Raw genomic sequence first — 26866 nt, 5'->3', positions numbered from 1 at the left:
TTACAATTTCAATCTGAAACATTTCTCAAGCCTAAGAAATCTCTGTTTACTCCTACTGTTTAAAGTAACATCTTTTATTCGTCTGAAGTAACTTTGTTCCAGCTTCAGTGGAGATCATCTATCAATAGATCTCTTTCTCTAAGTCAGGTAAACTCTACTCTTCCCTTAATGTAGTACCCAGTCAGTATACAATCAACAAACCCTGAAGCTTAAAAGAAAAAAAAATGGATGAGTATATTTAAAGTCTAAAGAATTAATCTAAGATATCTTAGTACATCTTCAGTTTCCTTAAATCAGGGAACATTTGTATTTAAAATGATATTTAATATCCAGAAGATAACACAAGCTATGTTATATGGATAAATTCTTCATCACATCTCAAACATACCATATTGAAATGTAACAACAGGTTCACTTCCCCGGTTCAAATGTTAGTTACCTCTTCATCATCTTCCTCATCTTCAACATCCAGAATTCCTGAATCCTGTTCAGACTTGGGGCTAGTGCTTCCTATCTCTGTATCAAAAATTGTATATGCATCTTTCTTAGGTTTTCTCTTGCTACCTATTCTGGGTTGTTGCAAGATGATGTTATCCAGGTTTCTTTGTTGTTGGGCCTAGGATAGAAACACATACACGCAAATAAACAAAAAAAGAAACAAAAGAAACAGAACTTAATTAAGCATTCAAAGAACTTCTAATTTTGAACTAATTGGTATCTTTAAAAAAACACAACAAAATGCCTTAATACATAAAGTTTTAGTGCCAGAAATAAAACCAAACATATTAATGTATAGATTTTTAACCCTGGAGCTACCCAATCTTTATTCGTTTTCCCAGTTTCCATAGAAAAAAGATAATCAGTCAATATTATCATGAGACTTTTCAAATACAAACACTAAGTCATCACAAAAAAGAAATCTACTGATCTGTACCTAAGTAGCCAAGAGATTAGTGCAAATGACTGAATATTTATCTCTTGAAAGATAAGTGCTATACTAGAACCACTGTGGTTGGGAGAAGAGGGACAGGAGCCTTTAAGCTTAGGAGACTCTTAGAAACACGTATGTGGATACAAGAGACCAATAAATTTTAATCAGGAGAATGAAATATCATAATAATCTGAACTAATGAATTCAACAGGATTTCATGAGCTTAGTCTGTGGAAAACAGAGTTTTAAGCATTTCTTTTTCTAAACTTTTATAGAAAAGTATAATTCCCTCAAGTTAACAAAATAGACTCAAATGATGGTGTGGTTTCCATAGATCCAAAGAGGTAGAAAGTGTGACTGTACAGACTCAACAAAAGAAGCTAAACCAAAGTATTAGAGCTGAAAGGGACCTTAGTCACCACTCAGGAAATAGGCTAGAAGACAAAGGATTTGTTTGAAGCTACAAGGCTAGTAAGTGATAAATCAGAAGCCCAAAGTGTGATCTCCTAAATTCCGTATTAGTGATCTTCCCACTATACCAACAGTCCCTCAAAGCATGCCGAAAATGTTTCCCCAAAAAAAGAGTTCTGTGGTCAAATAAACGGGAAACACTGCATGTTATACAAGCCTTCTTGTAGATATACGATGCACATTAACAGAATAGAAACTGGGAGAAGTCCTATTTTAAGGAAACTTCTTTAATATGGTTTAACCCAGCACATTCCAAAAGTATTTCACAGTGGAGCTTTCCTTTTTAGAAGAAATAATACTAATACTTAGTATCATCCGAAGATACAAAGCTTAAGAAATGTGATCTCCCAGAATATACATTGCTTAATCAATATATGATATTTCTACTCAGTGACAAGTAGAAATTAGTTCAGGAGAAAAATCAGAATCTCCAAATATTCTGAATGAGATTGAGGAATTCTAGATAAATATTCAGTATAAGGTGTTAGTCCAGGTACTGGTTAAATGAGACAATTATAACAAGACAGAGAAAAACTTGAACTATGTGAGCTAGTTTCTGCCAAGAAAATGAAAAGAATCTACATTCCAGAGATTTGAATCAATGGACTAACTTGTTTCTCTGCATAGTACTTGTTGATATTTTGGTTTGACTTACATAAAATACATGGCTTCAGTAACAAAACTGAGAGAGAAGGTATCCAAGCACATTTATGTTTGTACACAAGACATACATATCCTCCAAGCATTTGAGACCCCAAATTAGATAGAACATTCTTTCTACTCCTCTCAAAAGTAAGAAGTTCTCCCCCACTTACTTCCAATGCAAACCACCCAAAAAGGGATCCAGGACTCTAGAAATCTAAAGCTTTCATATTTAAAAAAGCAAGTTCTCAACTAGAGAGTAATCACTTGTCTCTTTATCCTCTCTTTCAGTACAGCAAAACCAAAAGCTTTCATAAGTTGGTCTTATTTTATTGAATCCAAAGTTAAATATTTTTCCTTCACAATCACTAAAATACTATCAGTGTACCAAAAGCAATCAAAAGGAGCCACACTTAAGTACTATCATTTATACTTGAAATGATACAAATCTGAAAGTATCCTATGGAAGTAATTTTAGATCATCTATGATTTGTTCTTTTTAGGTGTGTCTGGTTTACCAATCAATTTGATGGAGCGCAAAGCAGTTTAGGCCAAATCAGCAAATTAAAATAGCAAACCCTATGCTAGAAATGAGAGCACGGCAAGTTTTATTCCAAGTCTCTATGAGAACCTGGGGCCTCTGTCAAAATTATCAAGGCTTCTCCGGTCTATAAATGAGCAGTCAGGGCAGATCTGCCAAGAAAGAACTGGCCAAGTTGGAAATACTAAAACAGGTAAAACAACGAAATAAATACTCAGATATTACCCATTAGGAAGCAAATGAAAACTACCATCTATTCAAAATGTATATTATGGGACTGGCAGGAAGTGGAGAAGAGTAAATGTAGATATAAGTATGTAAATATATGCAATATATATTAAAATTAACATGCGACTCTAAAAGTCCGTAAAAAAAAAAATAATAAAAGCTCTTCAGAGCTCTTTTCTAACATGCTAAGCCACCTCACCAGGACCATTTATTCTGTCCCTCCAAAGACAACCTTGGAGCCAAAGAAGCAGCTACTGATTTCTGCTGCCTAGGTTGGAGTAGAGGTAAAAGGGTATCAAGCAAACAAATAGACTTTAGAAAGCATTTAGGCTTTTTTTTTTTCTTGGTTGTTCATTCTCTTTGTGAATAATCTTTACACATTTACCCACCTCCTCCTCAAGATTCCTCACATATGTTCTTCTCTGGTTTCCTAATATACAGAAATTAAGCAAGGTTTATTCCTCAGCCCCTACTCTTCTACCACTCTTTCCACTCTCCCAAGATCCAATAGCATATCTCCAGTTTCGTATTACTACTGTGTGTTCTACCATCACTTCACTTCCAACATATCTAAAATGGAACTCATCACCTTCTCATTACAATTCCCATGCATATTGCGGCCAGGCTCTTCTTAAACCACATCATTCATCACACCAATTAAACATGAGGTAAACTGGGGGAAACAATTTGAACAAGTACAAATTCAAACTCCATAATCTTATCACTAAGACTCCACCATAATGGAAGCTGAACTTAATTTTCCAATGTATTATCCAATACTCTCCAACATGAATCTTCTACTTGGATCAGAATCTACCTCATAATATACTAAAAATATTTCCACTACTGTATCTTTGCTTATGCCATTTCCCTTCTAGATGACCTCTCCCTGCCTGTATCCAACCTTTCCTCCAAAACCCAAGTAAAATTATTCTTCCTTTAGGAAGCCTCCTCTCACTGTTCTAACTCACAGTGTTTTCTCTCTGTATCCCTACTTTCAGTCAAACATGTATTGAATATCTACTTGGCACCAGATATTGCGCTGAGTATACAAAGAATTTGGGTATACAAAGAATAAGATGGATTCTCTGACTTTTGAACCTCACATCATTCTATTGTAAGAAGTAGGTAAGCAATTGAGTGGCTGAAATTCAGTGCAAAGAGTATAATGATAGAAATAAATACAGGTGCAGTGATTAGACAAAGGAGAAAGTAATCATATCTGCTTATAGGGATGTCAGGAACTTCACAGAGGAAGAGGTAGCAAACTGTGCTCTTAAAAGATGAATATGATTTTTCCAAAGGGAAGTACGTAGAAAGGGTAACCATTCCAGAAGAAAGAAACCGGATGAGAAAAGACCACCACACGTGAAATAACATTATCCACACAAGGAATAAATAATCTTGTATAAGAACATAGGTTATGAAGGACTAACAAGAGATAAAGTTAAAGATGCCATACAAAGCAGTTTCAAGGTTAGCTAGTAGGCAATGGAGAAACAACAGAAGAATGTGAGCAGGGGAAGAACAGGATCAGCTTTACAATTTAGGCAAATCCCCTAGGAGCGGAGGAATGGTCAACTAGGAGAAGATAAAAAATAGAAACAGGAAAACCAATATAGATCATGAAAGGAGTCCAAATAACAATGATGAGGACTTGAATTAAGGTAGCAGCAGCTACAGAAGAAGCAGAAGCAACAGAATTTACTGATTTAAATGTAGTACATGGAAGAGGGGAAGGAAATAAAAATAACTCCAAGTATTCTGGTCTTTATGACTAGATGGTGGGATCATTCCAAACAATAGGAACCGTGGAAATAATTAGTTGAAGGTAGGATAGAGAAGATGAGTTCAATAAACCTGTCAGATATCCAAGTAAAAAATAACAGTATGGCACTTCAGTGTATAACTCTTCTCTTCTTTAGGACAAGAAACATACTTCACCATTATTAGAATCCCACAAGCTCAGATACAGTGACACATACACAGTAAATTCAGATAAATGTTTACTACATAAACGCAAAAGATAACAAAAGAAACTTGTTTAAGAATGAGATTTGGCCCAATAAAAGAGAGGGATATCTGTAAAAGACATGATTTGGATATTCTCCTACCTGTTAGAAGGTGGATGGGGGTGAGGGGGGGGGGCGACCCATAAGAGTTACCTAACCTGAACTATTCACCTAAAAATGTAGCTACTAAAACTTTTACAACTGTCATTACACATGCTATTAAATAAAGTTTTGTTGTGACTACAACTTCCAAGGGTTCCTAGCAATAAGACTCAAAGAGTTAAAATTCTGTGAATCAAAAGCCAAAGGCTCCTTTCTTTATCAGCCCAATACTGACCTCTAGTGGACTAAAAGAATACATAAAATTGAGCTTGAAAATCAGAAACCGGTTGAAAAGGGAGAGAGGTGTAGGCTTATAGGTTCAAGACCTGATATAATTAACTACATGGACTTCAATTACAGGGTGCTATACCAGAAAAGAAAAAAAGAAGAAGAAGAAGAAAAAAACCTTCTCGGAGTAAGACGGGTCTTTAAATCTAAGCTCTGCAACATATTAATTCCATAACCATGGGCAGGTTCTTTTCAATGCAACATCCCATCTATTGAACAAAAAAAAGGTTAATAAAATGTATCTCAGAACTGCAACAAGGATTAAATGAGATAATACATGTAAGTTATCTTGAATTAAAAGATAAGTCAAAAGAAAAAAAAAAGACACTATAAATTTAAGTTCCACCTGTCTTCCCTCTGAATATGAGATAGGAATCTTGTTTCACCGTCTATTCTGGAAGCATTGAAGATCTAGCAATACTTAGATACATAATCATTAATGGCATCTAATACTGCTTCACATTGCCATTCAATTTTGTATTTGTGCTACATGCCAAGTATTAGATATCTGTACTGCACACCTCTTGTGCTCCACTTCAGATCCTCTCAGCCTCAGCTCTTATTCCACGTAGAACATCAGCAACCTGTTCTGGGCAGCCTTGGAAGTGTCATATAGTGTAAACTGAAACCAGCTCTAGCATTTACACTACACCTCTAGCTTCCTGCCCAGAGGTTTTGCAGACATCACAGTGTGGAATCCCACCAGAACTACTTAGCATTCATGATTCTCAAACCAGAAGTGAGGCAAACCTTGACCAAAAGAGCTGACAGATAAATGCTCCCCATTGCATCCCTCCCATGGTGAGTTCCATATAGCTCCTTCATGGATTAAGGAACCAGAATGCCCTACAATGTACCACTGTACTGACTCTACAATTTTTCTTTTCACTCTTCCTGACCCTTATGCTTGTATACGCCACTCAAACACCAACTTCTCAGGTTTCTCCAGGGAAATCAAGGCTAAAATAACATCCCATACAAAAATACAATGAAGTAGGATTATGATCCCATATCTGAAGCCCAAAGGATGTCCATGAAAATAACTGGCAAGACCAAGATATAAAGACTCCAAAGCTACCCTCTTCAGTTCTCACCAATCAAAAGAACTACAAGACCTGTAATTTCAAAAAGGTTTCTTCATGTTTATTAGCACTAGCTCTGGCAACTAGTATTCTTTGGCGACTAGCTCCAATATCAGATCTTGTTCGAAGAAAATAAAAACAAAATAAGGATAGTGAGTTAAAATGAAGGAAATAGAACATATCAAGACCATATCCAAAAAGTTATTTACATATTAGTGTCCATAGGGGTGTATACATGCATTATATATGTGTATTTTGTGTAATACTTTAAAGGAGGGATAAACAAACAGTTTTTCATACAACTTAATCAGGTTCCAAAGAATTTCCATCAGTAGAATGAGAAATCTAGGATTATGATATTCACAGAAATTTTTTTTAATGGAAAAAGGTGTTCACTATATCACCTTCAACATTATAACTGAGATCCTTAGCTGTTTGAAAGTCTCCAGTTCATATTTAAACCTATATTTCAAAGAGGGGAAAAAGTCTTTGCACTAACAAAATTCATTTCAACAAGATGTACTAGATATAGTGTATTACAATTTGTATAAAGCAATAGTAAAAGTTAAAAGAATTCTCTTGTGAATTAGGATAATCCCAGCTCCTTTTAAATACTATCTTTTTCTTTTGTCAACATATATACACCACAAGCACAATGTTAATTGTAGTTAACTGTAAAATAAATTACAAAACAAACATAAAGAAAAAAATGGAAAAAAAAAATCTGAAATCTCTATTCAGTAATAATCAGTTACTTGACGAATTACAACCCAGCCTATTTTCTGTACATATATAAAGATTTCTTTTTGCTCATCTGTATTTTCTATTTATCTGCATAATTGCTAATACATTTATATTGGTATGTCAAAAAGTATCATACTTAAGTTTTTAAATCTGCTTTTTGCTCAAAAATATTTCACAAATATCTTTCTCTACAAATAAAAATACTTAATATTTGCATCGTACTACATTTCAAAGAATGGATGTTTATTTGAATATAGTCTACTACAGGACATTTATATTGCTTCTAATATTTTGCTATTTAATAACTGCTGCAAAGACTAACTCCAGAGTTAAAATTATGTGGATATCCTTAATTATTTTATTAGAGGAAGAAAACTACTCCCTCAAATGATTATTCACCCCAACTCAACTTTACAGTACAATTTATCTTTTCCCAATTTGTTTTATTTTAAATGTCTACAAAATGAATATAATTTCATGGTTTAAAAAATCTAATAATACTGAAAATATTGTAATAAAAAACAGTAGACTCCCCCTTATGCCTTGTTCCATCCCCAATCCTGCTCTGTAGAGTTAATATTTTTATACCCACGTTTCTAATAATACCCTTACTTTGTTAAAAACTTAGATCATTTAAAAATATAGACTCCCTTACACTACTGCTTCTTAAATTATATTCCCAACAAAGTATTTTACGTAAAAGCAATAATCAACATTAATCATCATGTCATGTAACCAAACCGTCTTGCTACAGAGTCAAGTATATATGCAATGATTACATATTTGATTATAGTTCCTTTCTGGTACAGCTTTTTGTTTTTCTTGGAGTTTCAAATTGCCTACATTTTTAAAAAATTCTCTAATATTCTAGCTACAACAATCTTGATTTTTTCCAAAAAGCTCATCATAATAGACATTCTATCCAAACCTTATTATTCCTAAAGGCATAACCTGGGCTGACTGTCCTATAAGGACTGCTGTCATTCTGGAGGGGACTTACTTTCATTTCAGCTTCAATAATTCCATATCTATATTTCACTTAATCCAGACTCTCATTTTGTTGGCACACATCTTCAGATAATTCTTAAGAATTAAGAATTAAATTTCTTGAATTCTTCCATTCTCAAAATGACTTTAATCCTTCTCCAAATAAACTATAGAATTCAAGGTTGACAATAATTTTCCCTTAGGTTATTGAAGGCATTGTTCACACTACTGTCCTGTATTACCCCCTATTGCTAGTGGAAAAAGCAATGATATATTGATCTTCATTCCTTTATATATTACTTTTCTCTCTGGAAGATTTTCAAACCTTTTACTGTATATGTTCTCAGTTTCTCAGGGGATGTACCTTGGTGTAGGTCTTTAACTTGTTCATTATACTCAGTAAGCAATACATGTGGAAGTCCTGAGATTTCTTATATTAATGCTCTGATGATTTTCTCCCCTTGTCTAGAACTCCTAATGGATACTGAATTCTCATATAATTCCTCCTGATGATCTTTGTTTTTTTTAATTGAAGTATAGCTGATTTACAATGTTGTGTTAGTTTCTGGTGCACAGCAAAGCGATTCAGTTATACATATTTATATATATTTGTTTTCATATTCTTTTCCATTATGGTTTATTATAGGATATTGAATATATTTCCCTGTGCTATACAGTAGGACCTTGTTGTTTATCTATTTTATGTATAGTAGTTTGAATCTGCTAATCCCAAACTCCTAATTTTCCCTCCCCAATCCCCTTTCCCCTTTGCTAACCATAAATTTGTTTTCAATGTCTATGAGTCTGTTTCTGTTTCGTAAATAAGTTCATTTGTGTCATATTTTAGATTCCACATATAAGTGATATTATACAGTATTTGTCTTTCTCTTTCTGACTTACTTCACTTAGTATGATAATCTCTAGGTCCATCCATGTTGCTGCAAATGGCATTATTTCATTCCTTTTTTATGGTTGAGTAGTATTTCATTGTGTATATATACCACATTTTCTTTATCCATTCATCTGTTGATGGACATTTACGTTGCTTCCATGCCTTGGCTATTGTAAATAGTGCTGCTATGAACATTGGGGTGCATGTACCTTTTCAAAGCAGAGTTTTCGTCTTTTCCAGATATATGCCCAGGAGTGGGATTGCTGGACCATATGGCAACTCTACTTTTAGTTTTTTAAGGAACCTCCATACTGTTTTCCATAGTGGCTGCATCAATTTACATTCCCACCAACAATGTAGGAGGGTTCCCTTTTCTCTACACCCTCTCCAGCATTTGTTGATGGTCATTCTGACTGGTGTGAGGTAGTACCTCATTGTAGTTTTGTTGCATTTCTCTAATAATTAGCAATGTTGAGCATCTTTTCATGTGCCTACTGGCTGTCTATATGTCTTCTTTGGAGAAATGGCTATTTAGGTCTTCTACCCATTATTTGATTGGGTTGTTTGTTTTTTTGTTATTGAGTTGTATGAGCTGTTTGTATATATGGAAAATTAACCCTTTGTCAGTTGCATCATGTGCAAACATTGTCTCCTAGGCCATAGGATTTTTTGTTTTGTTTATGGCTTCCTTTGCTGTGCCAAAGCCTATAAGTTTGATAAGGTCCTGTTTGTTTATTTTTGCTTTTATTTCTATTGCCTTGGGAGACTGACCTAAGAAAACATTGGTACACCTCCTGATGATCTTTGTAATATTTTTCTATAACAAACCAAATTTTTAATTTTTGAGGATACCAATGAATTTTTCTGACATATTGTTTTCTGTATTATTTGCTCCATCTAGGTACTTTTTACTGTTGTTACTTCTTTTCTCATATTGGTATTTTTATCTCTCTCTTTCTAGTTGGATATTTTCCTCAAATATCTATTGACCCTTGGCCAGTCATTCATATTTAATAATAAACCACTTAAGAGTTTACAGGAAGGTCTATGGGCATAGGAAGACTTGTCAAGTAGCAAGCTTCACTTTAGGGAATTCTACAAAGGAAATCACCTCTTTGATGGGGAAATCCAAATGGCACTTTGTGGCAGTCCTTTATTAATTTCTCTAGAAAAGAATTTTCCAATCTCCCACTTAAGAATATAAGTACAAATATTCCATGCAAGGGAGAGGAGAAGTAGAGGAATTAACTGCTTTATACCCACATCATGTATAATTATTCACACCTCCAAAGATTCAGCTTGTCTGGAGTTGTCTGTATTGAACTGCTTCCTCCATTCCACATGAACCTGTTTATACTTTCAGTTGTGGCTTAATACACCCTGCTATATATAGTGGTAACTATATATATTTACCACTCTTCCCTCCACTTTCTTTTTTTACCTTCCAGCTATATTACTGACATGTAATTAATACAGAAGTTAACATTAAACAATGTGCTGACTTGACACATGTATATATTGCAAAATGACTACCAGAGTAAGTTACCTTGTATCTTCATCCCCTCGTATAATTATCATTTTTGTATGTGGTGATAACATTTATGACCTACTCTCTTAACAACTTTCAAGTATATAATAAAGTATTGTTAATTATAGTGACCATGCTGTATATTAGATCTTCAAAACTTACTCATCTTATAGCTGTAAGTTTGTATTCTTTGACCAACATTTCCTTATTTCCCCCACCTCCCAGTCCCTGGCAACCACTATTCTACTCTCTATTTCTATGAGTTTGGGTTTTATCAATTCAACATCTAAGAGACACCATGCAGTTTTTGTCTTTCTCTATCTGACTTACTTAACTTAGCATAATGCCTTCAAGGTCATTCCATGTTTTGCAAAAGGCAGGATTTCCTTGTGTCATGGCTGAAACGTAGATATATAGATATATACATATAGGTATATATAGATATATATTCTTTATCCGGTTATCTGTCAATGAACACTTAGGTTGTTTCTGTATCTTGGCTACTGTGAATAAAGCCTCCAGCTTTGTTCTTTCTTAGAATCACTTTTCTATCCAGGGTCTTTTGTGGTTCCATACAGATTTTAGAATGTTTTTTCCTATTTTTTTGAAAAATGCCATTGGAAATTTGATAGGAATTTCATATAATCTGTAGGTCACTTCGGGTATTATAAACATTTTAACAATATTAATTCTTCTGATCCATAAACATGGGATATCTTTCCATTTATTTGTGCTTCTTCAATTTCTTTCATCAATGTCTTATAATTTTCAGTGTACAGATATTTCACTTCCTTGGATACATTTATTCCAAAGTATTTTTTTATGTTTGATGCTATTATAAATGAGATTGTTTTATTTCTTTTACAGATGGTTCACTGTTAGTGTATAGAAATGCAACTGATTTTGTGTATTGATTTTGTATCCTGCAACATTATTGTATTTATTTATTAGTTCTGGTTTTTTTATGGAGTCTTTAGGATTTTCTACATATAAGATCATATCATCTGTAAATAGAGAATATTTTACTTATTCTTTTTCAATTTGGATACCTTATATTTCTTTTTCTTGAATAATTTCTCTTGCTAGGATTTCCATTACTCAGTTGAATAGGAGTGGTGAGAGTGGGTACTCTTGTCTTCTTCCAGATCTTAGTGGGAAAGATTTCAGCCTTCCCCACTGAGTATGACGTTAGCTGGGGATTTGTCATATATGGCCTCTATTATGTTGAGATATATTCATTCTATTCTAATTTGTTGAGAGTTTTACTGATGAAAAGATGATAAATTTTGTTAAGTGCTTTTTCAGCATCTATTGAGATGATCATATAATTTGTATCTTTTCTTCTACTAATGTGGTATAGCACATTAATTGATTTGCGTATGTTGAACCATTGTTGCATCCCAGGAATAAATCACACTTGATCATGATGCATGATACTATTAATATACGGTTGATTTCTGCTTGTTGGTACTTTGTTGACAGTTGTTGCACCTCTATTTACCAGGAATACTGGCCTGTAGTTTTCTTTTCTAGTAGTGCCCTTACCTGGCTTTGGTATCAGGGTAAGACTAACCTTGTAAAATAAATCTGGGAGTGTTCCTTCCTCTTCAATTTTTAGAGGAATTTGAGAAGAAATGATGTTAATTCTTCTCCAGATGTTTGGTGAAATCATCCGGTCCAGGGGTTTTCTTTGTTGGAAGGTTTTTGATTACTGTTTCAATCTCCTTACTCATAAATGATCCTTTCAAATTTCCTATTTCTTCCTGATTCATTATGGCTAGGTTGTCCAGGAGTGTGTTGTTTACTTTCCACACATTTATGAATTTTCTAGTTTTCCATCTGTTACTGACTTCTAGTTTCATACCATTGTGACTGGAAAACATATTTAATATAATCTCAATCTTCTTACATTTGCTAAGGCTTCTTTTGTGAACTAATATATAATCTACCCTGGAGAATGTTCTGTGTGCACTTGAGAAGAATGTGTATTCTGCCACTGTTGGGTGGAATAATCTGCATATGTTTTTTTAAGTCCATTTGGTCTAAGGTTTAGTTCAAGTCCTATGGTTCCTTACTGATTTTCTGTCTAGATGATCTATTCATTGTTCAAAGTGGGGTATTTAAGTCCCCTGTTATTACTGTATTGTTGTCTATTTCTCCCTTCAGAGCTGTGAGCATTGTTTAACATATTTAGGTGCTCTGATATTAGATGCACCTCCACTCTCTTTCTGCCAAAGATTTATTATGCCCTCTTCATTCTCATTATGAATTAATGAAAAGACAGTAAATATCAGCAGAGAAATAAAAACTATGTAGAACAACCAAATGTAGATTCTAGAACTAAAAAATATACTACCTGAAATAAAGAATTCATCATTTAATGCACTTAACAGTCAAATAGAGATAACAAAGGAAAAGAGTCAGTGAACTTGAAGATATATGAACAGAAATTATCCAGTTAGGAAAAAAACAGATTAAAAAAACAAACAAACATGAAAAACAGAGCCTGAGGAATATGGGGGATAATATCAAGAAGTCTACCTAAGTAGAACTAGAGTCCTAGAAAAAAAGGAGAAATAATATAGTGAAGAAAAAATATCTGAAAGAACAATGGGTGAAAATTTCTCACATTTTATAAAAGACATAAAGTACCAGAGTCAAGAAGCTCAGTGAATCCCAATGGGAACATCATAGTCAAACTATTGAAAATCAAAGATCAAGAGAAAAATTTGAAAGCCATAGGGGAAAGAAAAACACCCATTATATACTGTGGAAAAACAATACAAATGACTATTGATCTCTCATCAGAAACTACAGAGGCCAGAAAGCAATAGAAATGAAAATAAAATTGAAAAATTATCGACCTAGAATTCTAAATCCAGCAAATATCCTTCAGAAATTGTTATGTGCTGAACTGTGTCCCCTAAAAAGAAATGTTGAAGTTCTAAACATCTTAGAATGTGACGTTATTTGGAAATAGGGTCACTGCAGATGTATTCAAGATCAAGTTATACTGCGGCAGGCTGAGCCTTTAATCCAATATGATTGGTGCCCTTATAAGAAGAGGAGAAGACATACAGGAGAACATCAGGTGATAATGGAGCCATATATTGAAGTGCTGCAACTGCAAGCCAAGGAATGCTAAGATTGCTGGCAAAACACCAGAAGAAAGGAAGACACAAGGAAGGATTCTCTCCTGCTGGTTTCAGAGGGCGCATGACCCTGCTGACACTTTGATTTTGAACTTGTAGCCTCCAGACCTGTGAGATAGTAGATTTTTTTTTTATTAAGCCACCCAGTTTGTGGTGCTTTGTTATGGCAGCCCTAGAAAACTAATACAGGAATGAAAGCAAGAGGAAAACATTTTCAGATAAAAGAAAACTAAGGGAATTTAAGACCAACACACCTGCACTATAAAAGTGCTAAAGGAAGTTCTTCAGGCTGAAGGGAAATGATTCCAGATGGAAACTCAGATTCTCAAGAATGAATGAATAAATGAATGAATGGCATCGAAAACGGAAAATAGTTTAGCAATTATAAAAGAAGAAAAGAGAAGCTGCTTTTTTAATACAGAGTGATCAAGAAGAGTATCTTTCATAAAGTGGCATTTGTGTTTCAGACATTAGTGCTTATTTATTTAATACTGGTAGAGGTTTAAGAGACATACATACATGTAGTCAATATTTTAATCCTGAATTCTTACACAGATTTTATACTATTGTAAACATTATAATATATTCTAATGTCTGGAAGGACAATATCTACCATGTTAATAATATTTCAAGAATCCCTTAGTCATTTTCAAATACAACATTCTTTTAGAATGCCAATAACCTAAGACAGGAGCATTATGGTAGGCTTGCTAAATGTCTAGCACACTAAAAGATCACTCGAGATCATTTATGCATCATTCTAAGACAGGCTGGTCAATGGATAAACTAAATTTCAAGATAATCTTTAACATTATTTTTGAAAATAGCATTAACTTTTCTCCACAATTTTTTACCACATATCAGTTTGAGTTTTACATCCTTTACCAATGTCAATTTTTAGGTGATTATAAAAATGACCCCCAAATATCAAAAATATAAGTAAAGTTGGGAAGAAAAATAATCTAGGGTAGGAAGTAGTATAGCTGCTTAGTATTTTATTGACCTAGTCTCGCAAAAAAGATAAGTCATATATAAGCAAGGTTTCCTCCAAGGACCACCCTATCTCAATTGAAAAGGGCCAGAAATAGTTCTAATTTAAACTACTGGTTCAGTCAATTTTTCAACTGAACCAATAGTTTCAATTATAACTATGGTATCAACAAAGATGCCAATTTTCCATCTGACTTCTAGGCTTTCATTACAACAAAGAATAAAATTATAGCAAAAAAATATTACTTTTATGGAACCTATTTTTGGTTCAGAAGACAACTGCTAAAATTGGGGGAGAAAATTATAGGCATATATCCCTCTACACCTATTCTGTGGTCAATTTTAACAACTCACATAACTTATAAATAACTCCTCTCAGTCAACCCAAACTAAAGGAGATCTAAAAAGTAAACACCTAATAAATATATTACAGGGAGTCCAAGTTGGCAGCATATGAAGATCCTGAGCTCACCTCCTCCCGTGGACACACCAAATCTACAGCTACATATGGATCATTTCCCTATGAAAAAGATCTGAAAATGAGATGAACTTTTTCTCCACAATAAAGGATAGAAGAACCACATCAAGATGGATAGGAAAGGCAGAGACATGGTCTTGGCAAAAACCACAGCTCAGTGCAGCAACACACAAGATGAAGGCATCTCACCAGTCCAGTGCTTCTCCTGGAGGAGGAAGGGGTTGGTGCCCCACATCAAGCACCTTAAGCCCTGGAATCTGCACCAGAGAGACAAGCACCAAAAACATCTTGCTTAGAAAACCAAAGGGACACAATGGACACAAAGTGCTGTAGGAAACCTAGATTCCCCTTTTAAAGGGCTAGCAGATGGTCTTACTCACCAAAGACCCAGCAAAAACACAGCACTTTGAAAAGCACCTGGACTATATGTGAAGGATACTCATTTACTAATCTAAAAGCACCTGCAGGAGGGGCAGGGGATGCTTGAAACTCTCTCTCTGGAATTAAAGGAACTGGCAGATGCCATTATTGTATTCTCCACCTACCCTGCTAGCACAGGCAGGCAAGTTTGTACAGCACCTTCCCATCACCTTGCTAAGACAGGCAGGGGCAAGCGGTCACAGCACTATTTTGTTGCCTTCCTGAAGCTGAAAAGCATGGGCAGTTGTAGCACACCCCTACTCCCTGGCTCGGATGGGAGAGTAGAAGCAATTGTGGCATTCTCCCACTCCTGGCCTAAAACTGGCACACACCCACAGACAAGGCATTCTCCCACTGCACTGCAGAAACATATGCAAGTACCACACAGTCAAGATATTTTCTCACTGCTTTTCTGAAGCTGGTTAGCATGACTCAGCCCTTTTAGCTCTTAGCTGCCTTTGCTAAAGCCAGCGGGTGCATGCAATCCACACAGGGGACACTACTTGATTACCTGACCTTGGTGGCCAAAGAGACTGGAGCTACAGAGCTCCACAGAACAGTAACAATCAGAAAGACAGTTCTTGGCAGGTCACCACTCTCAGGACACTACACAGACAGCAAACTGAAATACAACTCCAGTCTTCCTGTGAAAAAGGTCTATTTACTTAGCCTGGAGCTTCAGTCTGAGGGACAAGTTTCAGATTTCACATACATCCAGGGATAAGAAGGCACTCCCAGGTAATGTAAGCAGAAAGACACCAGCCCTGGGCATCCCTCTGGCCATGATATAGCTCAACAAGACCTCCCAGAAAGGAGATTATAAACTCATCTGGAGCCCTGAATTTTGCAACTGTCACCCAGGGGACACGTTCCAGATCTCTTGGACTGGTAGCCAGCAGGGATTACGATTCTGGCCCCAAAGGAATGTATACATTTGCATACTTTAAAAGCTGCTGCCTGAAGATTTGGTTGCCAATCAGCCTGAAAATAGGTGCTAAGTGATATTCCTCCCCTGGGCACACACTTACAGGCCTTGGTACACTCTCATCAATGGGGACACATCAAGAATAAATCAGGCAGTTCAGACAATTGCAAAGGTTTGAAAGACAACGAACAGCTAAGGTAAGGTTGAACAAGAAGGTTCATCACATCCACAAGTCCACACCTTCAAGACTGAGAGAGTTATCCGTTTCACCTAATATAAAGAAACAAATACAGAGAGTCAGGCAAAATGAGGATGCAGAGAAATATGCTCCAAACGAAAGAACAAGACAAAAACCTCAGGAGAAAAACCTTAATGATACAGAAGTAATCTACCTGAAAAATAATTCAAAGTAATGGTCATAGACATGCTCACCTAACTCAAGAGAAGAATGGATGAACACAGTGAGAACTTCAAACAAAGAGACAGAAAATATAAGAAAGTGCCAAACAGAAGTCACAGAGCTGAAGAGTACAATAAATGAACTGAAAAATACACTAAAGGGGTTCAACAGCAGGCTAGATGAAATAGAAGAACAGATCAGTGAACTGGAAGACAAAGCAATAGAACTCATACAGAAAGAGCAGTAAGATGAAAAAAAAAATGTTTTTAAGAAAAATAAGGGACCTGTGGAACATAATCAAGTAATATAACATAGGCAATATAGGTGTCCCAGAAAAACAACAGAAAGAGAAAGGGCAAAACTATTTGAAAAAGTAATGGCTGAACACTTCCCTAACTTAGGGAAGGAAACAGACATCCAGGTCCAGGAACCCCAGAGAATTCTAATAAGATAAACCCAAAGAGATCCAACCAACACATATTATAATAAAAATGTCAGAAGTTAAGGCCATCAGCAGACTTCTGAGAAGAAACTTTGCAGGCCAAAAGTGAGTGGCACGACATATTCAAAGTGCTGAAATGAAAAAACTTACAACCGAGAATACTCTATCTGGCAAGGTCATTAATCAGAAATGGAGAAAAGATGAAGAGTTTTCCAGATAAGCAAAAGCTAAAAGAGGCCTCTACTAAACCAGCCTTATAAGAAATGTTACAGACACTTCTCTAAGCTGAAAAAAAAGGCACTAATTAATATCGAGAAAACTCATGAAAGTAAAAATCTCGGGGGAAAGCGTAAATATATAAGATGGTAGACCAATCATTTATAAAGCTACCATGAAGCTTAAAAGATAAAAGAAGTAAAATTAGCTTAAAATACATTAACGTGTTAAGGGAACACAAAATAAAAAGATGTAAAATGTGACATCAAAAACATAAAATAGGGCTTCCCTGGTGGCGCAGTGGTTGAGAATCTGCCTGCCAATGCAGGGGACACGGGTTCGAGCCCTGGTATGGGAGGATCTCACATGCCACGGAGCGACTAGGTCCGTGAGCCACAATTGCTGAGCCTGCGCGTCTGGAGCCTGTGCTCCGCAACAAGAGAGGCCGCTACAGTGAGAGGCACGCGCACCGCGATGAAGAGTGGCCCCCACTTGCCGCAACTGGAGAAAGCCTTCGCACAGAAACGAAGACCCAACACAGCCATAAATGAATGAATAAATAAATAAATGAATAAATAAAAATTTAAAAAAAAAAACATAAAATGTGGTGGAGGGTAGTAAAAAATGTAGAATTGTGGAATGTACTCAAACCTAAGTTGCTATCAACTTAAAATAGGCTGTTATATACATAGGCTATACATGTGAACCTCATGATAACTACAAAGAAAAGACTTACAGTAAATACACAAATAAAAATCAGAAAGAGAGAAGAGTCAAGATGGTTGTGGGGGAAGACCCGGAGTTAGTGTCTCCCCACAACTAGAGAGCCTGCCAGCTACTGGTGGAGGACTCTAACCCCTAAGGAGATGGGAAGAATCCCCAACCCCAAATGAACCAGTAGGACAAAGAGGGACCGACGGGGGAGGACAAGTGGAGGCCAGACAAGCTCAGTGTCCCTGAGGCTGGGGAGATCAGGAGAGGCAGGGGAGATCAGGAGAGGCAGGTGGGAGAGACTCTCCGGAAAGAGCGGGAGAGGAGCAGAGGGCGATCACATGTCCCACAGGGGCCAGGAGGCCTGCTGAGCTCCCAAGCCAGTCCCCCCACCAACAAAGCCCTATCCAGGCCACATGGGTCCTGGGGGCATAGGCAGGAGGTCAGGGAGATCAGGAGTGGCAGGTGGAAGGGGCCATCCAGGAGGAGCGGGAGAGGAGCAGAGGGCAACTGCCCTGCTCACTGGGGCCCGGGGAGCCTGCTGAGCTCCCAGGCTGGTCCCCTGCAATCCAAAGCCCCCTCCAGGCCATGTGGGTCCTGGGGGCATAGCAGGGAGGCTGGGGAGATCAGGAGAGGCAGGCAGGAGGGGCCCTCCCAGACCCCAGACCAGAGAAGCAGGAGAGGAAAAGAGGGAGTCTGCCCTGCCCACTCAAGCCCAGAAAGCCTGCTAGGCTCCCAGGTGAGGTCCCGTGTCCTCTGAGATGGGGGGGGAGAGGGGGAGCATGCCTGGGCCCCTTCTGTTTCTTGAGCCTAAGCTCCACCCCCCACAGCCACCAGAGCCTTTTCCAGCCCTGTGGGTCCTGAGCATTGGCCCCGCCCACCACCCAAACCTTGCCCTTGCTTAGGCCCCCACTCTCCACAGCCAAGGCTTTCCCCCCACTCCTTTTCTTTTTTATCCTTTTCCCTCCTCCTCTTTTTTACTATTGTGGTACTGATGCACCTTCCAATTGTTGATTCATCTACATTTTTATTTTTATATTCTCTCTAACATATCTGTTAGTTTCCTACTCTAATCTTATTTTTTACTTTGTTATTGTTTTTTTTCTTTTTTATTGCCACCCCATGTGGCTTGCAGGATCTTGATTTGCAAGCACGAGGTCGAGTGTGAGCTCCTGCAGTGGGAGCTCCGAGTCCAAACCACTGGACTAACAGAGAACCTCAGACCCCAGGGAACAGTCATCGGAGTAAGGTCTCACAGAGTTCCTCATCTCAGCACCAAGACCCAGCTCTACCCAATAGCCTACAAACTCCAGTGTTGGAAGCCTCAGGCCAAACAAACAGTACAACAGGAACACAATCCCACTCAAAAAAAAAAAAAAAATGAGACGGCAAAAAAAAAAAATATGTCACAGATGAAGGAGCAAGGTAAAAACCTACAAGACCAAATAAATGGAAAGGAAATAGGCAATCTACCTGAAAAAGAATTCAGAGTAATGATAGTAAAGATGATCCAGAATCTCAGAAATAGAATGGAAGCATGGATTGAGAAAACAGAAGAAATGTTTAACAAAGATCTAGAAGAACTAAAGAACAAACAGAAATGAACAACACAATAACTGAAATGAAAAATACACTAGAAGGAATCAATAACAGAATAACAGAAGCAGAAGAACGAATAAGTGAGCTGGAAGACAAAATGGTGGAAATAACTGCCGAGGAGCAGAATAAAGAAAAAAAAACGAAAAGAATTGAAGACAATCTCAGAGACCTCTGGGACAACATGAAACGCACCAACATTCAAATTATAGGGGTCCCAGAAGAAGAAGAGAAAAAGAAAGGGTCTGAGCAAATATATAAATTATAGTGGAAAACTTCCCTAACATGGGAAAGGAAATAGTCACCCACGTGTAGGAAGCACAGAGAGTCCCGTACAGGATAAACCCAAGGAAAAACATACCAAGACACATATTAATCAAACTAACAAAAATTAAATTCAAAGAAAAAGCATTAAAAGCAGCAAAAGAAAAACAAAAAATAACATACAAAGGTAAACCCATAAGATTATCAGCTGATTTCTCAGTGGAACATCTACAGACTAGAAGGGAGTGGCAGGATATACTTAAAGTGATGAAAGAGAAAAACCTACAACCAAGATTACTCTACCCTACCCAGCAAGGATCTCATTCAAATTCGATGGAGAAATCGAAAGCTGTTCAGACAAACAATAGCTAAGGGAATTCAGCACCACCAAACCAGCTTTACAACAAATGGTAAAGAAACTTCTCTAGGGGGGAAACACAAGAGAAGAAAAAAACACAAGAGAAGAAAAGGACCTATAAAAACAAACCAAAAACAATTAAGAAAATGGTAATAGGAACAACATTTCGATAACCTTGAATGTAAATGGATTAAATGTCCCAACCGAAAGACACAGACTGGCTGAATGGATAAAAAAACAAGACCCATATATATGCTATCTACAAGAGACCCACTTCAGACCTAGAGACACATGCAGACTGAAAGTGAAGGGATGGAAAAATGTATTCCATGCAAATGGAAATCAAAAGAAAGCTGGAGTAGCAATACTCATATCAGATAAAACAGACTTTAAAATAAAGACTGTTACAAGAAATAAGGAGGGACACTACATAATGATCAAAGGATCAATCGAAGAAGAAGATATAACAATTATAAATGTTGATGCACCCAACATAGGAGCACCTCAATACATAAGGCAAATGCTAACAACCATGAAAACAGAAATCGACAGTAACACAATAATAGTAGGCGACTTTAACACCCCACTTACAACAATGGACAGATCATCCAAACAGAAAATAAATAAGGAAACACAAGCTTTAAGTGACACAATAGAACAGATAGTTCTAATTGCTATTTACAGAACATTCCACCCTAACGTGGCAGAATATACTTTCTTTTCAAATGCACATGGAACATTCTCCAGGATAGATCACATCTTGGGTCACAAATCAAGCCTCAGAAAATTTAAGAAAATTGAAATCATATCAAGCATCTCTTCTGACCATGACGCTATGAGACTGGAAATTAATTACAGGAAAAAAACTGTAAAAAACACAAACACACGGAAGCTAAACAGTGTGCTACTAAAATAACCAAGAGATCACTGAAGAAATCAAAGAAAAATAAAAAAATACATAGAAACAAATGACAACGAAAACACAACGACCCAAAACCTATGGGATGCAGCAAAAGCAGTTCTAAGATGGAAGTTTATAGCAATTCAATCTCACCTCTAGAAACAAGAAAAATCTCAAATAAACAATCTAACCCTACACTTAAAACAACCAGAGAGAGAACAAAGAAAACCCAAAGTCAGTAGAAGGAAAGAAATCATGAAGATCAGAGCAGAAATAAATAAAACAGAAATGAAGAAAACAATAGCAAAGGTCAATAAAACTAAAAGCTAGTTCTTTGAGAGATAAACAAAATTAATAAACCCTTAGCCAGACTCATCAAGAAAAAAAGGGAGAGGACACAAATCAATAAAATTAGAAATGAAAAAGGAGAAATCACAACTGACACTGCAGAAGTACAAAAGATTATACGACACTACCACAAAAAACTATATGCCAATAAAATGGACAACCACGAACAAATGCACAAATTCTTGGAAAGGTATAATTTTCCAAGACTGAACCAGGAAGAATTAGAAAATATAAACAGACCTTTCACAAGTAATGAAATTGAAACTGTAATTAAAAATCTTCCAACAAACAAAAGTCCAGGACCAGATGCCTTCACAGGCGAATTCTATCAAATATTTAGAGAGGAGCTAACACCAATTCTCCTTAAACTCTTCCAAAAAATTGCAGAAGGAGAAACACTCCCAAATTCATTCTACAAAGATACCAAAACCAGAAAAAGATATCACAAAAAAAGAAAATTACAGACCAATATCACTGATGAAAATAGAAGCAAAAATCCTCAACAAAATACTAGCAAACAGACTCCAACAGCACATTAAAAGGATCATACACCATGATCAAGTGGGATTTATCCCAGGGATGCAAGGATTCTTCAATATACGCAAATCAATCAATGTGATACACCATATTAACAAATTAAGGAATAAAAACCATATGACCATTTCAATAGATGCAGAAAAAGCTTTTGACAAAATTCAACACCCATTTATGATAAAAACTCTCCAGAAAATGGGAATAGAGGGAACCTACCTCAACATAATGAAGGCCATATATGACAAACCCACAGCAAGCATCATACTCAATGGTGAAAAACTGAAAGCATTTCCACTAGGATCAGGAACAAGACAAGGATATCTACTCTCGCCACTCTTATTCAACATAGATTTGGAAGTCCTAGCCACAGGAATCAGAGAAGAAAAAGAAATAAAAGGAATCCAAATTGGAAAAGAAGAAGTAAAACTGTCACTGTTTGCTGATGATATGACACTATACATAGAAAATCCTAAAGATGCCACCAGAAAACTACTAGAACTAATCAATGAATTTGGTAAGGTTGCAGGATACAATATTAATGCACAGAAATCTCTTGCATTCCTATACACTAACAATGAAAAATCAGAAACAGAAATTAAGGAAACACTCCCATTTACCATTGCAACAAAAAGGATAAAATACCTAGGAATAAATCTACTTAAGGAGGCGAAAACTTGTACTCAGAAAACTATAACACACTGATGAAAGAAATCAAAGATGACATAAACAGATGGAGAAATATACCATGTGCTTGGATTGGAAGAATCAATATTGTGAAAATGACTATACTACCCAAAGCAATCTACAGATTCAATGCAATCCCTATCAAACTACCAATGGCATTCTTCACAGAATTAGAACAAAAAATTTCACAATTCATATGGAAACACAAAAGACACCGAATAGCCAAGGCAATCTTGAGAAAGAAAAACGGAGTTGGAGGAATCAGGCTCCCCGACTTCAAACTATACCACAAAGCTACAATAATCAAGACAGTGTGGTACTGGCACCAACAGAAATATAGACCAATGGTACAGGATAGAATGTTCAGAGATAAACCCACGCACATATGGGCACCTAATTTATGACAAAGGAGGCAAGAACATACAATGGAGAAAACAGAGTCTCTTTAATAAGTGGTGCTGGGAAAACTGGACAGCTACATGTAAAAGAATGAAATTAGAACACTACCTAACACCATACACAAAAATAAACTCCAAATGGTTTAAAGACTTCAATGTAAAACTAGACACTATAAAACTTTTAGAGGAAAACATAGGAAAAACACTTTTTTTGACATAAACCACAGCAAGATCTTTTTTGATCCACCTCCTAGAGTAACAGAAATAAAAACAAAAATAAACAAATGGGACCTAATTAAACTTAAAAGCTTTTGCACAGCAAAGGAAACCATAAACAAGACCAAAGACAACCCTCAGAATGGGAGAAAATATTTGCAAATGAAATGACAAAGGATTAATCTCCCAAATATACAAATAGCTCATGGAGATCAATATCTAAAAAACAAACAATCCAGTTAAAAAATGGGCGGAAGACCTAAATAGACATTTCACAAAGGAAGACATACAGATGGCCAAGAGACACATGAAAAGATGTTCAACATCATTAATTATTAGAGAAATGCAAATCAAAACTACAGTGAGGTATCCCCTCACGCTGGTCAGAATGGCCCTTATCAAAAAAGCTAGAAAAAATAAATGCTGGAAAGGGTGTGGAGAAAAGGGAACCCTCCTACACTGTTGGTGGGAATGTAAATTGATACAACCACTATGGAAAACAGTATGGAGGGTCCTTAAAAAACTAAAAATAGAACTACCATATGACCCAGCAATCCCACTACTGGGCATATACCCTGAGAAAACCATAAGTCAAAAAGAGACATGCACAACAATGTTCACTGCAGCACTATTTACAATAGCCAGGACATGGAACCAACCTAAATGTCCATCGACAGATGAATGGATAAAGAAGTGTGGCACATATATACAATGGAATATTACTCAGCCATAAAAAGAAACAAAATTGAGTTATTTGTAGTAAGGTGGATGTCTAGAGTCTGTCATACAGAGTGAAGTAAGTTAGAAAGAGCAAAACAAATACCGTATGCTAACGCATATATATGGAATCCAAAAGTGAAAAAAAAATGGTACTGATGAACCTAGTTGCAGGGCAGGAAAAAAGAGGTAGACATAGAGAATGGACTTGATGACATGGGGTGGGAGGGCGAAGCTGGGGTGAAGTGAGAGTAGCATCGACATATATACACTACTGAATGTAAAATAGTTGGCTGGTGGGAAGCAGCAGCATAGCACGGGAGATCAGCTCGGTGCTTTGCGATGACCTAGAGGGGTGGGATAGGGAGGATGGGAGGGAGGTTCAAGAGGGAGGGGATATGGGGACATGTGTATGCATATGGCTGATTCGTTTTGTTGTGCAACAGAAACTAACACAGTATTGTGAAGCAATTACACTCCAATAAACATCTATCTTAAAAAAAAAAGAGAAAGGAATCTAAACAAAGCACTAAAGAAAATCACCAACCACAAGGGAAGAGAGGAAAAGAATTGAGAGAAACTATAAAAACAGCCAGAAAACAAATAACAGAATGGCCATAAGTACACACCTATCAACAATTATTTTAAACATAAATTGGACTAAATTCTCCAATCAAAAAAAAAAGCCCCATCTATATGCTGCCTACAAAAGACTCACTTCACACATAAGGACACAAACAGACTGAATGTAAAAGGTTGGAAAAACACATTCATGCAAATGGAAATGAAAAGAAAGCTGGTATAGCTATTCTCATATGAGACAAAATGGACTCTAAAACAAAGACTGTAATAAACAAAAGAGAGGCACTATGTAACAATAAGGGAGTTAATCCAGCAAGAAGATATAATATTTATAAATATGTATGCACCCAACATAGGAGTAACAAAATATATAAAACAAATACTAATGAACTTAAAGAGAAAATTAACAGCACTATAACAATAGTAGGGGACTTTAACACCCCACTTACAGCAATGGATACATCACCCAGACAGAAAATCAATAAGAAAATATCAGCCTTAAATGACACATTAGATCAGATGGACATAACAGATTTATATAGAACACTCCATCCAAAAGCAGCAAAACACACATTCTTCTCAAGTGCACACGGAACATTTCCCAGGATCAATCACATGTTAGGCCAAAAATCAAGTCTCAATAAATTTAAGAAGACTGAAATTATATCAAGTATCTTTTCTGACCTCAATGGTATGAAAATAGAAATTACAAGAAGAAAACTGGAAAAACCACCAAAATGTGGAAATTAAACAACATGGTACTAAAATACTTGCCTCACAAAATAAAAGCCATATATGACAAACCCACAATTAACATCATATTCAACATTGAAAAGCTGAAAGCTTTTCCTCTAAGATCAGGAACAGGACAAAGATGCCCACTCTCCCCACTTTTATTCAACATAGTATTGGAACTCCTAGCCACAGCAATTAGGAAAGAAAAAGAAATAAAAGGCATACAAGTTGAAAAGGAAGAAGCAAAATTGTCACTATTTGCAGATGACATGATATTATATGTAGAAAAACCTAAAGAGTCCACCAAAAAACTATTTGAACTAATAAATGAATTCACTAAAGCTACAGGATACAAAATTAATATTCAAAAATCTGTTGTTTTTATACATAAATAATGAACTCTCAGAAAGAGAAATCAGACAATCCCATTTAAAATTGCATCAAAAAGAATAAAATACCTAGAAATGAATTTAACCAAGAAGGTGAAAGATCTGAAAACTAAAAGACATTGATGAAAGAAATTGAAGAAAACACAAATAAGTAAAAATCATTCTATGGTCATGGATTAGAAGAATTAATATTGTTAAAATGTCCATAATCCCCAAAGCAAACTACATATTTAATGCAATACCTATCAAAACTCCAATGACATTTTTCACATAATGAGAACAATTCCAAAATGTGTATGGAACAATAAAATATCCTGAATAGCCAAAGCAATTTGGGACATAAGAACAAAGCTGGAGGTATCATGCTCCCTGATTTCAAACTATTCTACACAGCTATAATAATAAAAACAGCATGGTATTTGCAAAAAAACAGACACATAGATCAATGGAACAGAAAAGAGAGCTCAGAAATACACCCATGGATATATGGTCAATTAATTTACACAAAAGAGGCAAGAATATACAATGGGGAAAGGATAGTCCCTTCAATAAAGGGTGTTGGAAAAACTGGACAACTACACACCAAAGAATGAAACTGAACCACTATCTTATACCATATACAAAAAATAACTAAAAATGGATTAAAGACTTAAATGTAACAGCTGAAACTATAAAACCCCTAGGAGAAAACACAGGCAGTACTAAGCTCATTCACACCAGTCTTAGAGATTTTTTTTGCATCTGACTCCAAAGGCAAGGGAAACAAAAGCAAAAATAAATAAATGGGACTACATTTATTAAAAGGCTTCTGCATAGGAAAGGAAACCATCAACAAAATGAAAAGGCAACCTACTGCATGGGAGAAGATATTTGCAAATCATATATCCAATAGAGGTTAACATCCAAAATACATAAAGAATTCATATATCTCAACAACAACAAAAAGCAGCCCAATAAAAAAA

The 26866-nt window shown here is 36.1% G+C and overlaps 1 protein-coding gene across 2 annotated transcripts in view; it reads right to left on the bottom strand.

Moving 5' to 3' along the window:
* The window catches only part of EXOC6B (exocyst complex component 6B), a 714846-nt gene that overhangs the window by 440478 nt on the left and 247502 nt on the right, over positions 1-26866 (bottom strand). For both annotated transcript variants that reach the window (XM_036873122.1, XM_036873124.1), the window contains exon 7: positions 440-616. In XM_036873122.1, the coding sequence (XP_036729017.1) occupies positions 440-616 (177 nt within the window). The remainder of the gene's footprint in view (positions 1-439; positions 617-26866) is intronic.

The sequence above is a fragment of the Balaenoptera musculus genome, chromosome 13, assembly GCF_009873245.2.
Source record: "Balaenoptera musculus isolate JJ_BM4_2016_0621 chromosome 13, mBalMus1.pri.v3, whole genome shotgun sequence".
Taxonomy (NCBI): domain Eukaryota; kingdom Metazoa; phylum Chordata; class Mammalia; order Artiodactyla; family Balaenopteridae; genus Balaenoptera; species Balaenoptera musculus.
Note: the sequence above shows the minus strand (reverse complement) of the source record. Positions and strands in the feature narration are given on the sequence as shown.